General features: G+C 51.4%; 6 protein-coding genes across 7 annotated transcripts; 1 reads left to right on the top strand and 5 right to left on the bottom strand.

Moving 5' to 3' along the window:
• Positions 1-1,554: 1,554 nt before the first annotated feature.
• Positions 1,555-2,876, bottom strand: si:ch211-117m20.4 (sushi, von Willebrand factor type A, EGF and pentraxin domain-containing protein 1). Its single transcript, XM_053847979.1, has 5 exons — positions 2,696-2,876; positions 2,325-2,483; positions 2,092-2,259; positions 1,825-2,025; positions 1,555-1,761 (listed from the first exon to the last, which is right to left on the bottom strand). The coding sequence occupies exons 1-5, from the start codon at positions 2,790-2,792 to the stop codon at positions 1,748-1,750; spliced, it is 639 nt and encodes a 212-aa protein (XP_053703954.1). The 5' UTR covers positions 2,793-2,876; the 3' UTR covers positions 1,555-1,747.
• A 1,062-nt stretch (positions 2,877-3,938) lies between these two features.
• atf5a (activating transcription factor 5a) lies at positions 3,939-7,403 on the bottom strand. 2 transcript variants are annotated; one of them, XM_053847338.1, is made up of 4 exons: positions 6,851-7,403; positions 6,103-6,429; positions 4,902-5,994; positions 3,939-4,827 (listed from the first exon to the last, which is right to left on the bottom strand). In XM_053847338.1, exons 2-4 carry the CDS (start codon positions 6,320-6,322, stop codon positions 4,626-4,628), a joined length of 1,515 nt encoding a protein of 504 aa, XP_053703313.1. In that variant the 5' UTR covers positions 6,323-6,429; positions 6,851-7,403; the 3' UTR covers positions 3,939-4,625. The 2 variants fall into 2 exon arrangements, with proteins under 2 accessions (XP_053703313.1, XP_053703314.1); XM_053847339.1 differs by having other exon boundaries at positions 3,948-4,827; positions 6,187-6,429.
• A 1,808-nt stretch (positions 7,404-9,211) lies between these two features.
• Positions 9,212-14,558, bottom strand: phldb1a (pleckstrin homology-like domain, family B, member 1a). The gene is made up of 17 exons (XM_053846449.1): positions 14,428-14,558; positions 13,682-13,912; positions 13,505-13,564; positions 13,348-13,428; positions 13,167-13,229; positions 13,023-13,106; positions 12,787-12,858; positions 12,514-12,642; positions 12,222-12,338; positions 12,079-12,159; positions 11,945-12,014; positions 11,261-11,387; positions 11,097-11,148; positions 10,630-10,779; positions 10,298-10,517; positions 9,419-9,504; positions 9,212-9,352 (listed from the first exon to the last, which is right to left on the bottom strand). The coding sequence occupies exons 1-17, from the start codon at positions 14,551-14,553 to the stop codon at positions 9,212-9,214; spliced, it is 1,890 nt and encodes a 629-aa protein (XP_053702424.1). The 5' UTR covers positions 14,554-14,558.
• Positions 14,559-16,716: 2,158 nt separating this feature from the next.
• Positions 16,717-17,402, bottom strand: LOC128748734 (histone H2AX). The gene has a single exon (XM_053847696.1). The coding sequence runs from the start codon at positions 17,338-17,340 to the stop codon at positions 16,909-16,911; it is 432 nt and encodes a 143-aa protein (XP_053703671.1). The 5' UTR covers positions 17,341-17,402; the 3' UTR covers positions 16,717-16,908.
• A 298-nt stretch (positions 17,403-17,700) lies between these two features.
• Positions 17,701-22,305, bottom strand: c2cd2l (c2cd2 like). Its single transcript, XM_053847694.1, has 14 exons — positions 21,730-22,305; positions 21,056-21,656; positions 20,621-20,716; positions 20,431-20,550; positions 20,137-20,247; positions 19,971-20,072; positions 19,811-19,898; positions 19,614-19,743; positions 19,402-19,466; positions 19,040-19,152; positions 18,836-18,977; positions 18,608-18,717; positions 18,325-18,538; positions 17,701-18,263 (listed from the first exon to the last, which is right to left on the bottom strand). Exons 2-14 carry the CDS (start codon positions 21,347-21,349, stop codon positions 18,040-18,042), a joined length of 1,809 nt encoding a protein of 602 aa, XP_053703669.1. The 5' UTR covers positions 21,350-21,656; positions 21,730-22,305; the 3' UTR covers positions 17,701-18,039.
• On the top strand, positions 21,797-24,272 carry dpagt1 (dolichyl-phosphate (UDP-N-acetylglucosamine) N-acetylglucosaminephosphotransferase 1 (GlcNAc-1-P transferase)). The gene is made up of 9 exons (XM_053847695.1): positions 21,797-22,235; positions 22,472-22,589; positions 22,644-22,857; positions 22,923-23,069; positions 23,143-23,227; positions 23,301-23,489; positions 23,565-23,652; positions 23,724-23,867; positions 23,930-24,272. The coding sequence occupies exons 1-9, from the start codon at positions 22,081-22,083 to the stop codon at positions 23,993-23,995; spliced, it is 1,206 nt and encodes a 401-aa protein (XP_053703670.1). The 5' UTR covers positions 21,797-22,080; the 3' UTR covers positions 23,996-24,272.
• The last annotated feature ends 27 nt before the right edge of the window (positions 24,273-24,299 follow it).

Below are 24,299 nucleotides of genomic sequence, written 5' to 3'. Positions count from 1 at the left end.
GAGCGACTCCCGACCTGGTGAGGCTCAGAGCTCTCACCTGCCCATCCAACTGTCGGTGGTCAACGATCTGGGAAACATAACCCCCGAGACCTACGTCAGCACAGTGCGGCAGGGAGGAGTGCTCATTGGCGCCATGAGGAGACTCAACGAGACTTATCCAGACTTCAGGTGAAACCCCCTGCACTCCTCAGTTCAGCTTGGCCTTCGCTTCTTCTTCACCTCCTAATAACTTCTTCACCTCTTCCAGGTTCACGGTGGTGGAGCATCCGGATTACGGGTACTGGCTTGAGAGCGTGAACGGAGTGGCTGGGAAAGACGAGGACCATACCTACTGGGAGATTCTGTCTGACGTGTCGGGGGAGTTTCGTCCTGTCGACCTGGGTGAGTCTCACAGGCTTCAAAAGCAGTGTGAAGTCTGATGAGACAGACGAGTCAAACAGCTGCGCCTCACGTGTCCAACAACATTAGTGAGTCCAACAATATTGAAGAGAGAAACAGCATGAGTCCAACTACAAAAGTGAGTCAGATGACTGTGTGTCACACACAAACTTCACGAGTCAAACAACATCAGTGAGTAAAAAACTGGAGAGGCAACGTGAGTCCAACTACAAAAGTGAGTCAAATGACTATATGTTGCACAGAAACTGGAAGAGACAAACAATATTAGTGAGTCAAACAATATTGAAGAGAGAAACAACATGAGTCCAACTACAAAAGTGAGTTGAATATGTGTCACACACAAACTTCATGAGTCAAAAAACATTAGTGAGTAAAGCACTGGAGAGGCAACGTGAGTCCAACTACAAAACTGAGTCAAATGACTGTGTCATACACAAACTTAAAGAGTCCAACAACATAATGAGTAAAATATTGGAGAAGTCCATGAGTCCAGCAACATTAGTGAGTCAAATGACTGTATGTCACACACAAATCTAAAGAGTCCAGCAATATTAGTGAGTAAAGTAAGAAGTGAGTAAGTAGTGAGTCAAACAACATTGAAGAGAGAAACAACATGAGTCCAACTACAAAAGTGAGTCATACCGACATCAATGATGATGTCGGTATGTCACACATAAACTTAAAGAGTCCAGTAATATTAATATTAAACAATATCACCCACCAAATCTCATGAGTCCAACAACATTAGCAAGTCAAGCAAGAGCAGAACAACTTGAGCACAACAACAATAGTGAATCGATTGATCACTTTACAAGCCCCATGAGTCCAACGTTTGTGACTCAAACAATATAACCAAGTCAAATGATCAACAACTTCACGGTCAAACATCACTTCAAAGGACCAACACACCAAATGACGATATGAGGTTTAACAACTAATAGCTCTTGCCTTCATAAACATGAATCCAACAGACCTAATGGCACAGCACACACAACATGCACAGTAATGCGGTGTGTTCTCTTCACAGGTATTGGATGCTACATTCCGAGCGCAGAAGAGCACATCGTACTGAGGTTCTCCACCTGGTCCTAATCTGATTCCCTGTTTTACTGGACTCCCACTCGGACGGTGGCAGCTCTGACAGCGCCACAAAATAAAAAAAAATAAACTTTATTTTCTCAGTGTTTATTCAACAAGACTCAATTGGCAACACTTTTGTGTTCAGTGTGAGACTCGGGTCAATGAATGAAAGGGCTCCACACAGTTTTTAATCAGTTTATAAAACCAATGACCTCACAGCTCTGGCTCCGCCCCTCTCTCCACAAGCCTGTCAATCTGCTCCAGTGTTTTACCCTGTAGACACTGGAGAACCAACATCTCAAGTCAACAGGGTTTCAGATCAACCAGGAGGGTCATGTGACTCACCACACGCCAGTGAGCATTCGCAGATGCATGGCACACAGTGAGCAAAGAAGCGCTTCCAGCCCGTGTCCTTCTTCCTGCAGTTGAAGATGCGTGTGCAGCCCTGTTTGGGGACGCCGTGGTAACTCTTGCCCTCGCAAGTGGAGTTGCACGTTCCACCCAGCTCCCGCTCGCTGACCTCCACACGCCCCCTCTGGCACATCCCTGCAACAGCAGTGACAGAAAAGGTCAGACGACAGTGGCGGTGTCGGGCGCTAGAAGGCAGCTCACGCAGGCAAGAGGGCCGGGCGCTCCACCGGCCGCTGGCTTGGCATTGTCTGGTTGAGTTCCCCAGCAGCATGAACCCGGGGAGGCAGGAGTAGCGCACCACAGAACCCACCCACCAGTCATTTCCATAGAGAAGACCGTTGTAGTCCACGTCAGGACGCCCACAGTTGACTGTCACAGAGCAGAAGCAGTCGAGCAACCGCTGCGTGTCTCCCACAAACCTGCCGCTCTCTTACCCCGGCACAGAGACTTGTACCCCAACCAGCAGCAGCTGGAGTCTCCACACGGGTCTCGTCGGAGCTCCCGATGCCGGTTCTTACAGCCTCCCACACAGAGTGGCGCCGTTCCAGCCCAGTACACGTCCGGTTTGGGAGTCCAGTCCTGGTCTCCTGCTTCTAGAGCCACAGTCAAGCAAACAACCGCGGTCACAAGTAGCATCTTCTACATGAGGAAATGAATACAGAACATTTTTTCTAAACAACATAGTCTCTGTCATGTTATGGGCAAATGACCTGCCTGAGATGCTGTTCACATGACAAACCTGCAGACTAGTCTAACGCAGCTGTGACATTCCACTGACGCAGAAGATGAGAACTGGAGCTCCTACCGAGACCAGCGTCCTCCATCAGCTCTGTACTCTGACATCCAGCTCTGTGGACCAAGACCAGAACCAGGAGCCAGAACCAGCTCACGTTCAGCGCCATGATGGTGGAACCCGAGTGACATCAAAGACCAGTCCCAGATGACATCACTTTCGCCGTCGTCATACTGAATTTGCGTGCGCTCGTCTGCAGCTGACCCGGAGTAAAGCTCAAGTAATCTGATTAGGAGGCTTGGTGCCGCCTCGCGGGCTCGGGTTCCACTGCAGATCTGTGCTCACACCAGGTCATAGATGAAGCGGGCAGTGTGGACCTGCATCAATCTGAAGGAGCTTGTTTCTGGATTCAGCATCAGGAGCAATTGGACCAAATCAGAACCAGATCTGGAGCATCTGTGAAGAAGGACCACGCCCTCTGCTCCCAGTCTTACCTTTACCTCCTCTTTCATCCAAGAACTTGGTTGGTTGTCCCCAACTTAGTCTCCATACTGCTGTCCCTCTGATACACTCTTGTCATGATCTCTGACTCCTTAGTCTCTAAACCAGTGGTTCTTAACCTGGGTTCGATCGAACCCTCGGGGTTCGGTGAGTCGGTCTCAGGGGTTCGGTGGAGCCTCCGCCGCAGAGGTCCACCCCTCAGTCTAGTCTGCAGTTAGTGTATCATATTTTATTTTTTACTAAAGAAGGGTTCGGTGAATGAGCATATGAAACTGGTGGGGTTCAGTGCCTCCAAAAAGGTTAAGAACCACTGCTCTAAACCCTGCATCATAGAGGTGACCACTACTCACCTAGGAAGTGGCCTGGTTTAACTCCATGAAGATTGTTGATGATCCTGTTTGCTCTTGATGTTCCTCTGCACCTGGACCAGGGATCTCAAGCAGGAAGTGTCGCGTCTGCCCTCATCCGGTGGTCCGCTCTTCCTCCATGATGACTTTGGATTCTGCTCTTCCTTGCTACTCATCCGTCACCCACAGCGCCGCACTGAGGACGGCTCCATGTTTTTATCAGCTCCGACGGGCCAAGACATGGAGCTTCCGTCCTCTCAGCAGCAATCTGTTCTCTCCACTGGCCAGGCGGAAACTGGACCTACTGATTCCACGCACTTGGTCGTGAGACAACAAAGGCCACCTGGGCGACCGCTAAGAAAAACTTGGTGACATTAATGACAAATTGGATGGAAGGAGGCAAATTTGACGTGCGCAAGATGCCGACATCACGAACGCGTGGAGGCTCAAGACCAGTCGCCACAGCGACATGAACCCAAATTTCCACGCAGAAAGTGCCATACAAACTTTATTTGATTCAAATCTTCAAACAAACACAAGTTTAAATGTTGACACATCAGAGTTGATAAAGGAACATTATCGCCGACGACACTTTAGACATCAGCCTCCTGAAAACGCGACATTAAATGAGTTGAGCATATTTTAACACCTAGCACAGATCACAATGTTAATATTTTAAAGAACTAAAGTCTTCATGGAACCACTAAACCACTTTGGTCAACTCGACCACGTTCACTCACGATTGTCTTCTAAATGGTCGAATAGGTCGCGCTGACACGAACAACAGACCGACGGCTTGAAAGAACACAAAGGAAAAGTCAAGACTTTGGAACGACCCTGAAGGACTGTAGACAGACGCAGAGGTGTCGACGCGACTCAACAGAGCAAAAGACACTTCAGTCTCAGTGCTTCTTGTTCATGGATGGACATTGATTGTCATTTTACCTGCGTGCTCACGTCTAAACAAAGCGCTGCCGGTGTAAAAACTTCCACCGTCGGCACAGGCTCTTCTTCCACTGCGTGAACCCCGCTGGATCCATGTGAAGGAGTTATGTTTTAGTAGAAGCAACAGTGTTGGGTTTAGAGGTGGAAGTGTTTGTTTGTGTGTGTGTGGGTGTGTGTGTGTGCGGACATGAGATAACGGCTGGTTAGCATCAGCTATGTTGACGCGGGGTCACAGAGTCCGGTTTGGACCTCTGGCTCCGCGCCTTGTAAACCTCAATCAGCAGGTCTTTGACGTACTGGATCTCTCGTTCCACGGACTCTGCTTTGTCCCGCAGCTCTCGGTTTCTCCCTTCCAGTCGGTGGAGTTGCTCCTCCAGAGATTCCAACTCCGCTCTTTTTCGTTGACGATACCTGCAAGACAGCGAGCGGTTAGTCGATCCATCACTCGGCGCCTCCGCTTCATTCCCAGCACCCGGGTCCCGTACCGGTGGGCGGCAGTTTTGTTCTGATCTCTCTTCTTCTGTTTGCGCTCTCCGCTCTCGTGCGGAACCAGATCCAGATGGAAGTTGAGGTCCTCTTTCAGGCGGCATGCTGGTCCGGCCCCGAGGGACTCTGGGCTCGGACTGTCGCTGGGCAGAGCGGAACAATCTGGACCGGGATCCTCCAGGAAAGAGCAGTGGGCGTGGTGCTGCTGCTGGATCTGCAGAGCTTCAGCCTTGACCTGCGGGTGGATGTTCCCCAAGAAGCCGTGACAGACCTCCGCCTGCGGTGAAAGATAGCAGGACTCGCCGCTCTTCCACGCGATGGTGGTTTTCGCCGCCTCCCTGTCCGCATCGACGCTCACCTCGGTCATGCTGAACATCAACAGGTCTTCTTTCTTCAGCGGCTCATAATGGGACCCAGAAAAACCAAATCCAGCAGTCATCGACTTCTGACCCTCCTGACCGAAGCAACAGTTCTTCTCTTCTCTTGCTAAGTCGGAGCCTCTTCTGACCTCAACGGAACCGCAACTTCTCCCTGCCACTTGGTCTTGGCTCACACAGAGGTAACTGCCGAGGAGAGATGGGACCGTTGTCCCCGCGTTGTTCCCCTTCAACCCTCCATTTTGGACTTCAGCGATGCGCTTTCTACTGGTCCCGCTTGGCCGACTAGAGCTGTACGGGGCAGGTCTGGGTATTTTGGATCGCCCCACGGGCCCTCCGCAGATGCTCAAGAGGTCTAGCTCTCCCGTCGCCAAGGTAACCAGAAGGGGGCTAGGTTCAGGTTGGGTAGAGGAGGGGTACGAGGTGTACGGCAACTGAATGAAGGACTGAGGACTCTGTAGCAATGAATCCCGCTCACATCTTCCCACCTGAGGCACTTTCTCGGGCAACGGATCCGACAGGAAGTAGTCTTCCAATTGAGCAAGTTCCTCCTGCAGCAGAGAGGTCATGACCTCCAAGTCGGAGGGCACCTGGATGTCATGATGGAGGGGAGACGGGGGAAGGGAGTGACCGTTGGAGGAGGGAGGGGAGGGAGGGTTCGGGAGGTACGAGGAGAAATCCACTTCTTCAGTCATCCAGTCGCTGAGACCATCACCTGAGAACAGAACGAAAACACACTGTAAACGCTTGTCATTGGCCGCTCCCCAAACCACGACGCGGTGGCGCCGCAGCTCACGCCGGCCGAAGCTAGTGCCTAACTTACTGTTCACGAAGAACGAGTGCCGCAGTGCCAAGCCCACCTGAAACTGAGATCGATATGAAAAAAAGCGAAGTTGCCTCCACTCACCAATGAAGTGCTGACTCTCCCCTGGCACCGCCCCCCTGCTCCCCTCTGATTGGCTGTTAGCCTGTGGGTGAGAGAGAGCACGGGGGTCTGCCAGGCAAACGCCACGAGTCCCCCAAATGGTTAATGATGTCGCCATGATTTCTGCTGGTGCTGCGATTCAGTCCCAGTCCAAGCTGGTTTCGGGGGTGAGTCCGGTCTGACAGATGGGCGGCGGAAAGCAGGGTAGGGCGAGCATTGTGACACCTGCAGAAAGAGACAGGGAGGGGCGACACCGGGGTCAGGTTCAAGGAGGTCGCATTCCAAAAGTGCATCAAACATCATCCACACTGTCTATGCTCACTCTTAACCACCACACTGAGACCGCAGAGCTCTGGGCAAGGACCTCCACCTCCACTGAGACTTCAGTTCTAGTCAAACCCCACAGGAGGAGTGCGGGGCCCAGAGCAGCAGAGGGGCGGCCGCTCCAAAACACCTGTCAGACTGGAGGAGGACCTCAGTGGAGAACCAGTTGAACTAAAGCAGATGAACCTCATCATCATCTTCTGTTCACGCTGCCAACTCTCATTTCAATAGTTTCTCAAAAGTTCCAGAGAGTTCGCACTCAGTAACGACCAAACAAAGTTCCTGTCAGCCACTTCAGAACCGAGAAATGAAAAAGACTTACTCCATTCTTGCGGAACTCTTGGGGTGCGTTGCTAAAGCAAAGCACGACTTGGGTTTCACGTGTTCGACCCAGAACTCAGAGGTCCATGTTGACGAGTCACGGCTTGACCCGGGAGGGAAGTGATCGGCGGCGGTCCGGAGGAAGCGTCGGGGGGTCAGTTGAGGTCCGGCAGAGCGTCTCTCCCTGTTGTGTCTCGGTGGTGCTCCAGTAGTAAACTGATCCAAGCAACAACAGCGCGGGGCTTCATGTGCGCTCACATAGCAACAAACTACGTCACCGTCTGCTCGCGTATGCCTCCGCCCTCCGGGGGGCACGTGCCAACCGGCTGCATCACCAAGTAGATCCGCTCATCACTTGTTTTCCGAGCCGTTGTTCTCACAAACGCTGCCAAAATCCACCTTCAGAAAATCTGAATCTGAAGGAAAAACGTAATTTCCCTTGCTGAAATCGCGACGTGAAGTCATGAGTCCTGATTAATATAAAAGGTTATGGTCGAAGTTACGATGCAAACAACAAACTGTCGCGGTTACTTGACATGTAATTGTTTCTTAGACGTAATGACGTCGGCGTGCGCGCGGTTGCAGCGCTGTTGCATCAGTGCACCGAGCACCCGGCGATTGGCTGCGAGCTCCCAGACGCCGTTCGGTGATTGGCCGAACCGCGGAAGCCGTGACTGCTGATTGGTCAACCGCTCTCCCTGTTGTTGTCCGTCCACATGTACCATGTAAACAAACTAAAGCAGCAACACAAACACGGACGGCGCAGAGAAGAACAGCGACACAAAGCGAAACTTACAAACAGCCCCTGCTAGATTAATTTAAGGAGGCCATCTTGTTTATTTCCTGATTGTTTACAGAGTTGTGAAGAAGACACCAACCCTAACCTCTCAACTCAAGGACTTCTGAGCTGCTCTCTGTTGCTATAGCAACTGCGGACACTGCCCTTATTTTAGGCTTGTTTTACATGGATGCATCATGGGACAACACACACACTTGATAAAGACCAACTGTACGTGTCCAAACCTTCACAATTAAAAGAGTGATTTGGGGGGGAAAACGTTTTTAACATCCAAAGAAGCAGTTTTTATGTTGTGTTGTGGTCATTCCTGCATGTCTTGTTTTGCTTCAACTGTGCGGCTCAAACCTGACTTGAAGATAAACTCAACAGCAGATGAAGTCTTCACACAGGTACTTGAGTGTAGAGATAGTGTTGCGGTGATGCAATCCCGATAAATATCTTGGTCATGGAGATCCGCCTCAGAGTGATGGTCTCCATGGAGCAGCTGGCTGCTCAAGATCTTAATTGGTCCACTGAGAACCAGGTGTTTGTGTTGTCACAGAGGTGCCGATCATCTGGTCCACCGACTCAGTCAAACTGATGTTTTTGTGCCCAAGATGGCGGTTGAAGAGCTGGGTCGAGCTCCAGTCAGTGTCAGAACGTCAGATGCTGCATGCAAGCGCACGTTTGGCGGGTTAGCATTGCTTTCACCATCATTTCATCACCGTCTCTTTCGAAATTATTGTCATCAACTTCTCCTCCGTTAAAAAAACCCAGATCACAGCAGCGAGCTGACGGGAGGAAGTTGAGAGCAGGAGCAACTTTTGACCCCAGAACCTTCTGGCTGCCGTCCCTGCGGGTCCGAGGCGACTCCACTTTGTTTACCTCAGCTCGCTTTAAGAGCGCATCGTCGTAATTCGCCACGCTCTTCAGATTGGCCAGTTTTGTCTGTGGAACCAGAATCTGTCAAGTTTGTGTCAAGAGATGTCACTGAGAGAATAAAGATGTTGTTGGAGAGTGAGGAACTCCAGGTCGCTGTGTGTTGGAAACACAGCCATTGTGCAGTTAGTGCAGAGTCTTGTACCTGGTAGATTTTTACTGAAATGTCTGCAGGACATAAAAACAGAATAGCGATCCTCACTGGCGACGTCTTTTTGTCCCCCCCTCCTCCCAATGTTGCTCTCACCCTCCAGATATTTTTCTCATCATTGTTCTGCTCAGATCCAAAAACACGTTTCAAGTGTGTGATGTTCCCTGCATGTGAAAAACAGAAAGGTGGTGGAATCTTGAAGGAGGAAGACGAATGTGTTTCATCAGGATTTCAACAACACTGAAGTCAGAAACTTTTCCTGTACGCCTGTGTGTGTGTCTGCTATCTCTCAGTACCATGTGCTGTCTTTGCCCTTAGTTGTCTATGCGTGTGTCAACGGTCAACTTGGTATCAGGCCACAACTTTATTGAAGTTTTCGTCAGCGTTGTGTAGAAAAGACAAAGACAGAAAATACTCAGTTTAAAAAAGTGTGAAGTCCAAATGATTCAAGTCCTCGCTGACTGTTGGTTCTGACTTCAGTGATTCTCCAGCCCTCAGCTGAGGAACTGAGTGTATCCCTCGGCCCCTGTCACGATGACGTCCATCCAGATCCTCATGGCCTCGGCCGACGGTGCCACCAGGAAGTAAAGTCGCTCATGGGTTTTCACGCAGAAGGTCAAAGACGGGTTAGGACTCTGGATCACAGAGGGAGGAGTCAAAGGGAGGTTTCATTCAGGGTGTGCAGAGACCATGTAACTGACCTTGGTGGCGCTGCGGAGGTGATCGTAGTAAACTTCCTCAATGGCCTGGAAGTAGATGAGGCCTTTCATTCTGTTCTCATTTTTGTCTGAAGGGAGAGAGTAATGTGTCCTGTCAGTCATCCAGAACACCTACTCTCAGTCGTCCTCCTGCATCAGTCACATTGTCTATGGAGTCAGATGCGCTGTGACATGGATATCGGTCCACAATAATGAGGTTGTTGGTTCGACGCTTCATTGTCTAGCAAGGTCAACGAAGTTTCCAACTTTGATGGTTTTGTACTTGAGATACACGAGCGAAACCTGGAGCAGCCAACGCTCTCAGGTTCTGGTCTTCTCTGCGACCACTGATCTTTCAAAGGTCCGAGTTTGTTCCCGAGGCTCAAATCCACCGAGGGAAAGATCAGAGCCGGGGCTCAGAACATGCATGACGCCTCATCAAAGTGCAGCGACGAGCTCCCCGGGCTTAACCCGGTTCTGGTTCTGTACATAAACATGTCTGCGCTGCAACACAAACATCGTTAAAAGTGCTACGAAGGTCCTCTCGCAACGAGAGGAATGTTTTTTAAAAGTGAGTTTCCTCCATTAATGACGACGGCCGAGAGCGAGTCCCCGCCCGAAAACACGAGACTCGGAAAGACTTGCACCTCATTTCATCATCCTCATCATCATCTTCATCAGAAGTCAGCAGAGGGAAGAACCTGCGAGTAATCGTCAAGTAAAACTCCCATGCATTATTCATTCATTCAGTGTTGGACCGGAACCACAAGTAATGAGAGTCGGGTTCAACGCGGCGGAGAATTTGGGATTTGAACATCCACATGATGACGACGTGTAAGACGGGATCGCGGCACTCTCTCTCTCTCGAGTGAGGGGGCTCACCTGCATAGTAGCAGAAGTTCCTTTTGAGTCGGTCAAACACAAACCAGCGCTTCTTCCAGGACTTGATCTTGCCGCCCATTTTCACCAGGTGACCTTTGCATTTCTTCTCTGTGAGAATGATGAAGGGACACGTGTCCACGTCGTGACCCGACGACTCCACGTGAGCTCGCAGGTCAAACTCTTGCTTCAGGTTTGGCAGGTAACGAGTCATCGGACGAGTCTTAGAGGACGAGACAGAGTCAAGGAGCATCACAACCCCACCAACACATCCTTCCCCCTGACCACCTGCATCTTCTCCCAACTCCATGTCTCTCCCGCTCTTCTCTCCTTACCTCAGCATGGCTGATGTTCCTCTCCCTCAGCTTCACCTCCTCCTCCACCAGCCTCTCTACATGTTGGCTGTCCTCCTGCAGCCTCCTCTCCGCCTCTTCTCTCCTCCTGCGCTCCATCTCCAACACCAGCCAGTGAACCTGAACCTCCTCCTGACAGAAAAGCGAGACCAAAGTTCATCCAACTGTTTACAACTTTGACTGTAGTTAAGAGGAAGAAGTCGATGTTCATCGGTGCCAACTACAGCATCAGAAGTGAAACACTGTCTGGCTTTCTGAAATAAGAGATTCCATGAAACATTTTTATCACTCTGGCCAAGAGGGGGCAGTATAAAAACACTTCTCCATTGCGGCCAAGGCCTGGTTAGTTGGTGTTCTCAACTCCGATTTTTGAGCACTTTGTCCCGGGACAGAGTCAGTAGTGAGACTTGATTGTTATAATCGGACGGGAACATTCAAGACTTTCTCACTCGAGTCTGAACCTGCTCCAGGATCTTCACGGTCTCCTCCGCCCTCTCAGACCTGCGGAGGGAGGAAGCTCACCTGAGACCACTTGGATGTCATGGCAACAGTTGACAGAAACAAAACATGGAGTCGAAGCACAAGGTCTGTCACTATGGAAACAGTCTCTCACCTCTCAGGGAGACAGCAGTGTCGGGCCGACACACTGGTCTCCAGACTGTCTGAACTCTCCAGGCTCACGGTGTCGTACCCCCTCACCCCACCGGGCGGCGCTGCACCATCGAACACCGTGGTGAGATCTGAGGAGGTGAGAGAATGAAGGAGAGATAAGTATTGCACGGCAGAGAGAAGTGAAGATGCACAAGACAGACGGACAGATTCGGGAGAAAAGTTCTCAGCAAGAATGACGACGGGTGCAAGAGAAGCAAGAACACACAGAGGTTTGGTGAGACGTAAAGATAACGTCAGAAAAATCTGGATGGAGGATTAGAAGGACCAAGAGAAATTGAAGGAACAAGGATTGGCAGTGGTTCTGTTCTCATTAGACGTGAATTCAAGAACTGAAGAGCCAAGCAGCTTCAGTCCACAAGCTCCCACCCAAAACACCCTTCAAAGGTTTTCTGGATCCAGTTGCCTACCTCCCAATGTTAAAGAATCCTTTCTGAAATCCTGGATCCAGACAGAGATCCAGATCACTTTCATATATTTACTTTACTGAAAAATTCATCCAAATCCATCCTTAACTTTTCAAGTTATTCGAGCACAGACAGACAAACCAACATCGATGAAAACATAACCTCCTTGGTGAAAGTAATGAGAGAAACACGTGAAAAAGCAAGAAGAACTGTGTCGGTACCGTTGCTCTGCAGGCTGCTCCGGGAGCTCGGCTCTAGAAGATCAGTCTCAGCCAAGCTCAGCGGTGAACCCTGAAGACACCAAGACCTCAGTGAGACCTCAGTGGTTGGAGATGGGATAGACCTCAGCACTCACCATAGCAGAGCTGCTCTTTTCCAATGTGGGTGCTTCAGTCACAGTCATGCCCACTTCCAGGCCTGATTTGGACATCTGGAACTAAGGGGGAGAACAACACTGGTTCCTCTCTGGTCACTCTTAACACCCACAAATGGTTTCACCTGACGGCGAGAAGAAAAGCTTTTGGCTGGAAGAGGAGGCGGCTCGCAGGCAGCCATGATGTCCTGGTACCAACGCTCCAGGTTCAGGGGGGGAACTGCAGGTCCAGTCAACTCAGGCTGAGTTAAAGAAGGATGGAATCAGCAGAGCGGGACAAACAAGAAGTGAAGGTAGAAGGTAGAAATGGATGATGTAAAAAGGGACAGCCGGAATGTGAGAAACTGTGTTGGAAGGGGTAAAGCATATGAATCTGAAGGAAAGAGGGATGAAAAGAAAGCTTAGCAGAAGACAAACCTCCTGAGAGTCTGAGTCACAGCGAGTCGAGGGGCTGCAGGACGAGTCCAGCTGGAGCGTTGCTGAGGAAGAAGGCGAGAAGCTCAGAGGCCCAAAGATCTGACTCAGCTGACTGACTGTGATGTAGTCCTACACATGAGCAGCAGGGGGCAGTGTTAGCGGCAGTCTCTGTCGCACAGAGGGAGAGAGGTGAGGCACGGTGGGAGGGGGAGAGGTGAGGTGTGGCGGGATGGGAGAGGTGAGGCAGGGGGTAGTGATGAAGGGGGAGTCTACCTCAGAAGAACAGGGGCGAGCAGGGGCAGAAGAGCCAAACATCTGATAGACGTCAGACAGCAGCAGATACTCCTGCATCACAGAGGAAGTGAAGATGAATTACAGACAACCAAAACGTTCTTGAAAGTTCTCCATCCTTCCCAACACCGTCTGTTCATTTTTGACTGTGTCTGTCCAGGTGGAGTTAAAAACTTAAAAACAAAATGGGTCAAACATAAAAGAATCATAATGGTTACCTCCTGCAGTCCGACAGGATGACCGCAGGGGGCGCTGTGAGGGGGGCTCCCCAGGAGGTCTTGCTCACTGATGTGAAGAACGTCCTGTTGATACAGTTCAATGTCAAGTCAGACGTTTATCAAACTGATAGGGAAGCAACTCACCTCTGTCTCCGGAACTGTTTGAACCTTTGACTGACTGGAATTGTCCAGCTCAGTGACCTGCTTCTGTGCCCGAACACACACAATCAGAATCAGGACCAGAGCAGAAACACTTGTGTGCAAGAACCATCTACGGCTGTTAAGTTCACCAGCAGACCAGGATATTAGGACTTCAGGAACTGACCTCTGGGGGGCACTGGAGAGCTGCCTCTTTGCTGATTCTGTGGTGGTTCTGCTGGTCCAGTTGAGTGTTCAGAGCAGATATCTTGATCACGGACAGAAGACACAGTACCACAGTGATGCCAAAGGTCGAGCCTTGGATGCACTCGGAGCAGACGTACCTCCCTCCAGCGGGCGCTGTTGTCAGACTGGAACACCGTGCTTCCAGTCTCCTTCTGCTCCTGCAGCACGACCAGAGAGTCAGAGCCAAATTTGATCCAACATACAAAAATGACCCAGAGATTCAGAGTATGCAGGGAAGTGTGAGCGGATGTGAAGGCAACCTCAGGCATAGTCACCTGTTGGTTCCCATCTGGAGTGAAGATCCTGGTCCTGTGGGGACTGTTCTTCTCATCAAGTCTCCTCTCAGAGTGGATTGGCCCCCCGACCCTGACTCCCCCAACAGCAGGTCTGAACGGAGTCAGGCGGGTCTCTGCTGCACCCCCAAATACTCGGTTCCTCAACGCATCAGCCCCGTCTTTGTGGTATCCGGCACAGAGGCTCAGGATGGTCTCCAGTCGCTGGCATTCCTACAGAGGAAACACCAGTAGCATATCAATAGATATAGATCCAAAGAGTCTTGGTTCTGTTCCCTAAACCCAGAGCCCAGACGACACACATCAAGAGAGAGACCTAAAAGTGATCACTCAGGCTACAAGTCTGTTCTGTGAACTGTGACCCTGTGTGACCCATGTGACTTTCATGTGAAGAAGAAGATCTCTGGATCAAAACATCTGGGACTTGAGGCAAAAAATTAAACTAACAGATGTCTCTGTACGACAATTTACAAACACAAAGATTTGAACTGTCACTGATTTCCAGGTCATATTTGTCACCACAGCTCTGACCCGAGAGGGAGCTGAACGCTTCGGCTGACAGATAAACATGTTGGACCTCACTTGTTACCAGAAACCCACTGGTTCCGGAAATAGTCGAAGGCCGAGTCCCCCCCTCACCCTCTCAGCTGTCAGACAGGGTGGTGGGGGGGGGAGCGACAGGCATGCGGTCACAGTGGAGCGGGTCCCAAATGAAGAAGTAGACTCACCAGCTTCTGAGTCTCTTGGTCCCGCAGCCGTTCTTCCCGCTGGCGACGGTGATAATCCAGCAGCTGCTCCGCGTCTTCACTGACCTCGCTGATGCTTGTCGGGACGGTCTGGGATTTTGATGACATGGTGGGTTTGGAATGATCTTCAAGACTCACCGGGCCCACAGGGCAGAGATCCCCTTGGAGGGTCCGGACCAGGCTGTGTGGTGGAAGTCCATCCTGCCCTGGCTGTGGAACACTGGAGCCTGGAGACCAGAAGGGGCTTCTGCATGTCTTCTGCAGCAAGAAACCCCTGAGTCGAGGGCTCCCTGGAGCCATGGAAAGTTCTGAGATTGACGAAGTCAGATCCCGGTCCTCAGAAGCAGATCCCCTGCTACTCAGTGCTGCACTCAGAAGCGTGTTGGACCTGACAGGGACAGATGGTCTGTTTGTGCCGCTCCTCTGTCTGAGGTCTCGACTGGATCCAGATCTGAGCAGGAGAGGTGAAGCACCTCCAGAGGATCTGAGTGTAGAGGATAAAGACGTGGACGTAAGCTCTAGAGACTCCAGCACTGCTCCTACTGCAGGGCTGGGAGAGGCTCGGTTACTTCCTTGTTGGGGGTTATGGGCATCTAAAGGGAAAGACAAACACACAACAGTTGCACAAACTGACCCCAGCAGTGCCACACACACTGTCACGCCACACACGGAGGTTCTGTTGTTGTCAGAGTTCGAGTCCCTCAACAGCTTGCCGCAGCTAAATATAATGTTTAGACCCGGAAGCCACAAGGACTCGGGTGTGGCGGTTCTGACCACTAAGGTCAGCAGAGAATGGTTCCGAGAGCGTCGGTCTATTTTAGTGGACAATGCCAAACCTGACCCAACAGAACCAGCACTTTGAGCACAATTCTTTAAACTGGACTGATGACCTGTCTCCAGGACACGCTAGCGGACCGACCCCCCACTCCAACCCTAACTGCTGCCTCCAAGTTCAGCCAACATGTCACCAACAAAGTTCTGATCCAGTTTCCTCCTCAGGAGTGGTTGCCTGACTGATGCTAGTTGTGTGGACTAGTTTGACCAGCATCATCACAACTCTCAAAACGGACCAATCCTTCTTACCAGCAGAGGGCGCTCCACTCAGTCCGACTGGCGATTCGGCCACCGTGGTCTTCATCCTGTCAAACTCTCCTATCGTGCTGAACTGGACAAACATGGACACTGTGGACCCTTTTCAAGAGATGTCACACAGGAGACGGCAGTTGGGAACAGATATGTGCGGAGAGAAGTATCATGTTCCAGAAAACACAAAAGATCCGCTGATGACGTCACTGTTGATCCGTGATCGGAGTCGTCATTAGACTGCCCTGACTTCAGAAGGCTCCAAGAGTTCTCGAGTAAACAGCTCCCAAACGTGCCGGGCGGCTTTGATATTCCAGGAACTTCTTCTGCAAGTCCTTCAGCAGCTGCTGCTGCTCCCACACATGTCAGACTCAAATGACAGAGTTGTGAAGCTGCTGGCCCAGATCCCTGAGGGGAGGAGGCGGGGGAATGGAGGGGGTCCACGAGAGCTCGCAAAAGTCAGGAACAGTCTTTGCAAAAGATGATTTAGTATCAGCTTTGACCTGCTTCTGACTAAATCCAGACAGTGGGTCCAGACTCACGTCTAACAACTAATGGACCAAAGCATAATATGTACAGTCGATCCATGGTGTGGGAAGTGAGTGTCCTGAATACTGTAGGTCAGAAGTCGGGGACCTACGGCTCACAAGCAAAGTGTGACTCTGACGTCAAAGCTCGCAGAGTAAAATACCCCCAAACAAATATAACCATGCGGCTTGACCTCCCAAAATGCTGTAGCATGTGAGGTGCCATCACTTTCAATAGCAAGTTCAGTAAAGGTGATTCCTTCTCAGCTCTCTGTCAAAAAGGGTCCCGACCTCTGCTCGAGGTGACGACCTGAGCACCGGGACCATGAAAAGAGCAATGAGCGGCTGCTGGCACCTAGTGGCGTGATGAGTGAACTGCACGCCTTGGAAACCGTCGCGGCGTAAATGACGTCATTAAATCAATGAAACGTTCAACAGCAACACAAAGAAAAAGCAACCTTTTATTCAGTCACAATGAGTACAAAGGACGCGTCTGTCTTTATTCAGTGGACCAGATGTCAACATCCTGCCTGTCGCGAATTGAGCTGGAAGTGTTAGCATCAGGAACAAACACTAAACTCGCTGGTCACGGTGTGTGGTCGACAGTCACTTGCGTCCCCTCCAGAAAACAGTACAGCCGCAGTTGGAAACACTTCACCCACAGACTTCATGATCAGTTTAATTCACACACCTGCGTCCGGTCCCCCTCCAAACGAACCACCAACAATCCAGTCAGCAAGTAGCCTCACTGCTGCCGTGCGGCTACATGCTAACCAGCTCGCCCTCGCTAGACCAGAGCTCTTTAGAAGCGTTGGTGGCCCTTAAAAGGGCCTTTTGTGTGGGTCAAATACGTCTAGTACTCCTGGGACTGAGACGAGGCCTTCTTCCCCGCCTTCCCGCCGGAGCTTGGCGCCGCCTGGCCGCTCTTCTTGGGCAGCAGCACGGCTTGGATGTTGGGCAGCACGCCGCCCTGCGCGATGGTCACCCCGCCCAGCAGCTTGTTCAGCTCCTCGTCGTTTCTCACCGCCAGCTGGAGGTGGCGAGGGATGATACGCGTCTTCTTGTTGTCGCGCGCGGCGTTCCCTGCCAACTCCAGGATCTCAGCGGTGAGGTACTCGAGCACGGCCGCCAGGTACACCGGGGCTCCGGCGCCCACGCGCTCCGCGTAGTTCCCCTTGCGCAGGAGACGGTGGACGCGGCCGACTGGGAACTGTAGTCCCGCCCTGGAGCTGCGGGTCTTGGCCTTGGCGCGGACTTTCCCTCCGGACTTCCCTCTTCCAGACATAGCGATATTCTCGGTGCAGGCGAGTGTGGAGACACTCACACAACCAGCGGCTCATAAGCCCGCGATAGAGCCCGCCTCTCAATACGACTGGCTACAATGCTTAGCATGGCCGGTGCTCATTGGCTGCAACACCGGAAATCCAGCGTCGTGTTGGCAGGAAACGGTAATTCTATCTCGGTTATTGGCGGCTGCTTGTCGTCCTTTCTCTGATTGGCCCATTTGTCGATTGGCGCGTGAAACTGTCTCCCTCTCAGTAGTACGGCGCCTTATTTACTGAACAAAGAAAGAGACCTATATTGCGTCAACACGGGGGAAAAACAAGGAAAAATGCGTGTTTGTGACAAGTTAACACCTACACTTTTTATTTACGTAATTAAATAGCGTTCTCAATGATAGAGTGCGGTGTGTACGACCAACTTATTCACCCTGAGTATCACCTCTGACATTTCTCTTGTTTCAGCTGAGTTCACTGGAACAAAGTTCTTCTGTTCTAAAAAGGTGTCATTGTCCTTCTAGCATTAAGCCACTAAAATAGCAACATCAACAGACTACAATGCCTTCATAAGCCCCAAACAGAGACATATATTCTTTCTTTCCTTCAGTTTCTGTGCAAACATTGATGGAGATGCCATGGATCTTCCACCGCGGGCAGCTGACATGACCTTTGGCCCTAAAAGAGACACGGCAAAATGTCCTCATTCAGTTTTCCACTGCGCTCTTCCCTTCATATCCCGCTCTGCCTTCAGACTTTTTTGAGGTTCGGAAGGAGAATCGCTTGATGAGCCGTCTGGAGAAACTCCCCGACTTCTTCCTGCAGCTGGAAGAGCTGCTGATGTTGGAGACGTCTTCATGAGAGTGACTGATACTCGTCTGCGTGTCCCCGCGTCTTCTGCGGAACCACATTGCCCTCGGCAGGAATCCGGCTTCAGGAAAACCGGCAACAGTCAGTTGGTAGGCCTGGAACACAAGTACAATGGGACTCACCTCGATGGTCTTTGAGGCTTCTGGTTTCTGAAACTCCAGTCGAACCAGTATCCGAGTCCACATCGTCCAATGATGGACGCCCAGAAAGAGCAGCAGTTTTAGTTGGGCCAGGTTCTGTTTGACGACCCGACCCTGATCGATGGAGCTGCAGAACTTCTTCCATTGAGGCTGCGTAGTCTTTGGACACCATCAGGTCATTGTCTGTGAGAGGAACCTGAGGACACGCGAGCGTGATGTTGATGCTTGAAGAAGACGGCTGCCATGACAGTTAAGTTTCTCAGACCTTCGCCACGCCAGAGATTATGAGTGTGCTCCTCCTGGTTGGGGTTTTCCTCGCACCCGTCTTGAATCTGCACTCCGTCAGCTGACGAATGGCCGTGTCTGCGACTGGATCTGTGAACAACATCTGGGTTCATAATGGACATATCTGTTCTGTACGTACTTAAACTTCCACATGGTCACATGACATCCAGGACCGAGAGAGAGACACAAGCTCCTCACATTCACGTACCAGAGCTGTGGTCCGGCCTCAGCGTGGGCTGTACGGTGGTCACCCTGGTTACAACCGTCCCGTCCCCCATGACGGTCCGGTTCACACCCACTTTGTTAGGTGTTAGAGAGGAAGGGACATCATCTGTCTCTGTACACACCAGCTGAAACACACACATTACACATTAGAGCATTGCTGTCCACTTCAGACATCACTAGATGTCACCTCAGCAGTGATTTTCACAGGGGAGCCAGGTCCTGACCCCAGGAGCAGAGTCACAGTGGTGGGGACTTTGTGCTGGAGGTTCAAGTCCACAGCAGCATGACCAGGAAGGAACTCTGTCGAGGAGTCAAGAGCCACCAGTCACCACAGGAAGGTGGTCAGGGATGAAGCTTCATCAAAGTTGTCAGTACGGACCACAAGGCTTGAGTCACCAGAGCAACATGAGCAACCACAGCGAGGCTGATCAGTCACCATGGCAACATTAAAGATGAGTCATTACAGCAGTCATCATGTCCTGTGGATGTAGTCGGCCCACTTTCCAGCTCGTGTTCTTCTCTCCACCACCAGTGACTCTTGGTTCTTACCTTCTCTTTTGCCCAGTCGCTCCAACAGTCTGACCTGAAGTTCCCTGGATTCTGGACTCAGGGACCTAAACGCAGAAGAAAATTACAGGTTTTACCCAGATCTCACAGCAGCAACAGTCACATCAACACAACTACAACATGTTTGGGGCTGTAGTTAAGAGGGAGGTACTCTGGTGAACTCTTGTGGAAAGAAGAGTGAAGGTTTCTTTTACAGTGAGATTTCCTCGCTCCACACCAGCTCCACGTCGGTCTCTGGAAGCGGCAGGAAGCTTGTGCTCTTCTGGGTGGATGGAGGGTGAAGGTTCAGGACGCAGCAGAGTTCTCCTTGTCTGGACCTGTAGCCTGCAGGACCGAACAGAACCCTGAGCAAAGGGAGTGCCGAGCATGAGGCTGCAGGGTGACACTGGACCTTTACTGAAGGTCACTCGGAGCATCCGGATGAGTAAGCAACGTTGCTTTGTGCGGTCATCCCCTGCTGCTGCTGGATCCATAAAGCTCTGGAATGAAATAAGGCCCGTGACCCACCTGCTGAGGTAACAGTCAACATGCTGGACCTTTCTGGCACTCACTCCAGGACGGGACACGACAGGCCGAAGGTCCAGAACCAGCGCAGGCTGAGAGCTGAACAGGGCGTCTTCTGTGAGACGCTGGATCGTGTCAATGTCTTTCAGCTGTTAAAGCAAACTTTATGTTGGTGCGAGTGTTATTATGGGATGGGCAGCATTAGTGACTGACCTTCTTCAGATGTTTGCGAGGAGTTGCTCTGAGACAGAAAGACGACGGCTTCGAAACAGACCAGGTCACCAGCAGGCCACCGCCCTCCATCTCTTCCAGACACACCTGAATCTAAAGTGTTGACACACCACCATCACAGTATGTAACTAAACCACAGACCGCTCTCTTTAAAATTAAACTGCAGATTTTAGTTTTAATGAACTACAAACTGCCTTTTTATCAACTTTAGAAAACACAAGACACTGAACCTGACGGGGAGTGTTTAAGCCCCACCCCCTCCTGAGTGCCACTCACCTCCACAACAGCAGGTGAGACAGTGATCTGAAAGATGTCCATGGTCACGACCACCGGCGACTGCTGAGTGACCGTCACAGGGAACGTCACCACATCGACACGACACTGACACAGAAGAACCTGGAAGGCAGACGACAACTTTCAACACCCAAGTGAGATTTTTTTTTTTTTTTTGAGTCAGTTCACCAACCATGCCACGAGCCGATCGGCTGGTGCAGGTCACCCTGTCGATGCTCGAGGAGGGCGCCACCTTCACGCCGCTTTCAAAAGTGATCTGGACGGAGCTCTGAGCGCAGACAAGATGATGCGTTAATGGAGTGAATGGATAATGTTTGCGGCCTATGGAGCACTGCAGTGGAGCGGTGGAGTGATGATCCTAGGACTATCACATATCCCTGTCATCTTCTCTGCTTCATATGAGCCCAGTTTAAGGCTGTCAAAAGAAAACGTTTGAGATTATATCTCACTCCTTCAGTGATGTCATCAATAAGAGCAGGGCGAAGGAGGTCTGATGCTCACTGCCCTCCCACACATCCACTCTCAGCTCCTAATATAGCCCACAGTCTGTACCAAGGCAGAGGATTGGATGGTTTGGAGCATCCCAGATGAACAAGTGGAAGCTGACCTGTTGACCATGGGCCTGTTGGTTCAGAGCCTGGAGCCAGCTCCCCAGCCACTCCTCCCTGAAGGTCTTGAAGGAGAGGAGGGAGGTCAACAATCCTTTCAAGCCCACTTCTGACCTGCTTCGCCCAGGCCACCGCAGCAGGTCCAACACCAGTCCTCTCCGGGTCCAGAGGCTCGACTGCTTCCTCCTCCAGCACCGCCAGAGCCGGACAGCGTCCAGCGAATACTGGACGAGCCAGACCAGGACGACGAGGATGGAGGCCAGGAAGAGGAGCACCAGCACCGGGTGCTCCATCAGAACTCCGCGCAGCTGTGCGTATCCAGAGAGGCAGGCGGAACCAGCAGCCCGAGAGCTACAGTGACCAGAACGTCAATCATGCTGGACACTTCGCTGCAGGTCCGCTTCACTCCTGAACTGTCAGCGTCATCAGAACATCAGATGGACTCACGGCACAGAGCGAAACCATTAGAGCGGCACACGGTCTCAATCGTAGCCCGGAACGAGACTCGTCCACCGTCCACTGGCTCGGAACCTTGATCTGCTCCTCGGCTGCACCTCTCCTCACCGTCACGACAGAAGCTGAAGTGGGCAGCAGGGGGCGCTGCGAGATCATTAAAAAGTGAGCATCGACACTTGTCAGTGCGGCTACAAATGAGTGTGCGCTGGATACATACATTTTCCCTTTTTTTTTTTTCAAACAAGAATATCCTATATCTGTCTTAAAAGACCCAGTGTTTTATTTTTGAATGCGAGTACGTCACTTCCTATTGAACCCGGAAGCCGAGACGAACTGATCACAAACACGGAGGTCCACGAACTGTCTCCTATTTCAATAAACTAACATTGGCGACGGCTTGGTCCGGAAGTGTTCTTTGACCCGAGGCCGCATGGACTCACGGATCACCTGACGGATGGTCATAAAGAAAACGAAATCGAAACGCTGCTATGACCTAATGGTCATATTTCCTAGGGCTGGTTAGTTCCAGGCTCCGACTCGTCGCCATACGGGAGACACCGACTAGATCATGTCCGCGGTTCCGACCCTGCCCCTTGTGGTCAACTGCCTGCTGTCGGCGCTGGGCTGCATGGCCACCGCCAAGCTGATCCCTGCTTTCAGGGAGCACTTCATCGCAGCCAGACTGTTCGGAATGGACTTGAACAAGACCTCCAAACAGGAAGTGTGAGTCACGTCAGCGAGTGTTGGCGTCTCTGTTTACAAAAAATATGTCTCTCAGTTTTGTTATTTACAAGCTCACTATCTCTCAGACTTAATAATATTGTATTTATTAATCTGTTATCACGACCATATTATTATTATGTGTACATAGGCTGTGGTTGCACGCTCATCTTCACCTTTGAACCTGGCACACTTACATTATATATATATATCTCCTATGATGCTTGTCTTTGTTTCAGCCCAGAGTCGCAAGGTGTCATCAGTGGCACTGTGTTCCTCATCATCCTCTTCTGCTTCATCCCTGTCCCGTTCCTCGGCTGCTTGGTCGGGGATCAGTGCGTCTTCCCGCATGACGAGGTGAGTCGACCCGCCCCGGTGTCTCAACCGCCGACCCTGACTGTGTGAGGTCAGTTTGTGCAGCTGATCGGGGCGCTGCTCGCCATCTGCTGCATGATCTTCCTGGGTTTTGCCGACGACGTGTTGAACCTGCGCTGGCGGCACAAGCTTCTGCTCCCTACTTTGGCGTCGCTGCCGCTCCTCATGGTCTACTTTACTAACTTCGGCAACACGGTCATCGTGGTCCCCAAACCGTTCAGGATGCTTCTGGGACTGCACCTGGACCTGGGTGAGCCTCAGAGCTGGGCACACCTGTCGAACATGTGGAGTCTGACTTGGGTCTGTCCCGAGCAGGAATCCTCTACTACGTCTACATGGGCATGCTTGCCGTCTTCTGCACCAACGCTATCAACATTCTGGCCGGAATCAATGGCATCGAGTCGGGTCAGGCCCTCTTCATCTCAGGCTCCATCATCATCTTCAACTTGATGGAGCTCAGCGGTGAGACACGCAGCACTCAGAGACAACTGAAGAGCCTCTTCCTCCGCTGAGAGCGAAGCGCGCTGTGTTTCAGGTGACTATGGCGACGACCACGTCTTTTCACTGTACTTCATGATCCCATTCTTCTTCACCACTCTGGCGCTCTTCTACCACAACTGGTGAGCTCATGTGATCCGGCTGCCTCTCCGTTTTCACCCCTCATGCACCATCTCACCGTGTCACCACCCACAGGTATCCGTCCTCTGTATTTGTGGGGGACACCTTCTGCTACTTCGCTGGGATGACCTTTGCCGTGGTGGGGATCCTGGGACACTTCAGTAAAACCATGCTGCTCTTCTTCATCCCTCAAGTGGTCAACTTTATCTACTCGCTACCTCAGCTGTTCCATGTCATCCCCTGCCCACGTCACAGACTCCCCAGGTCCACCTGCCCTGCACCCTGCCCGCTGTCCTCTTATTTTTTTAGAGGGTAACTCTCTCCTCCTGTCAATCACAGGCTCGACTCCGAAACTGGAAAACTGGGGATGAGCTATTCGAAGTTCAAACGGAAGGATCTGTCCAAGCTCGGCCACCTGATCCTGAAGGTCCTGACTCTTACTGAGGCTCTGTCCCGGTGTTGGTGAGAACCATTTACTGACTGACAGGTGTCTTGCAGGTTGCTGAGCTGGCTCGGCTGCTGGAGGTCCGAGAGGACGACGGCTTCATCCAGTGCAACAACATGACCTTGATCAATCTGGTTTTGAAGGTCCTGGGTCCAACTCATGAGAGAACGCTCACCTCTATAATGCTCCTTATTCAGGTAACGTAAAAGCAACTGAGCCACTGTGGCTGGCAGCGATGATCAACTGTCGTGTCTCTCAGGTGATCGGCAGCATTATGGCGTTCGGGATCCGCTATCACCTGGTCCGCCTCTTCTATGACGTGTAGGTGGCTCTGCAAGATACTGACGTGGAGGTGGTCAGGATGCAGCGCCGGAGATGGTTTTGTGACTGCATTGTAGTGATGACGCTGGAAAGAGAACCGCGGTTCTGGTCCGTTCACTGGACATCGGAGCGTTGCCCTGGAGAAACACCTGTCTGGCCCGACACATGACTGAATGCGTGTTCCCGGGAATAAAGACTATGTGTTCTGGACACCCCGGGCCCGGTTCTGCCTCTTTCACAAATGCACCTTCACAGGGCAGTAACACAATAACAACACAAGAATGGCATCCAAAAACACGTTTCTTTAA

Source organism: Synchiropus splendidus, chromosome 17, assembly GCF_027744825.2.
Source record: "Synchiropus splendidus isolate RoL2022-P1 chromosome 17, RoL_Sspl_1.0, whole genome shotgun sequence".
NCBI classification, from domain to species: Eukaryota; Metazoa; Chordata; class Actinopteri; order Syngnathiformes; family Callionymidae; genus Synchiropus; species Synchiropus splendidus.
This window is presented reverse-complemented; position numbering and strand designations above follow the sequence as displayed.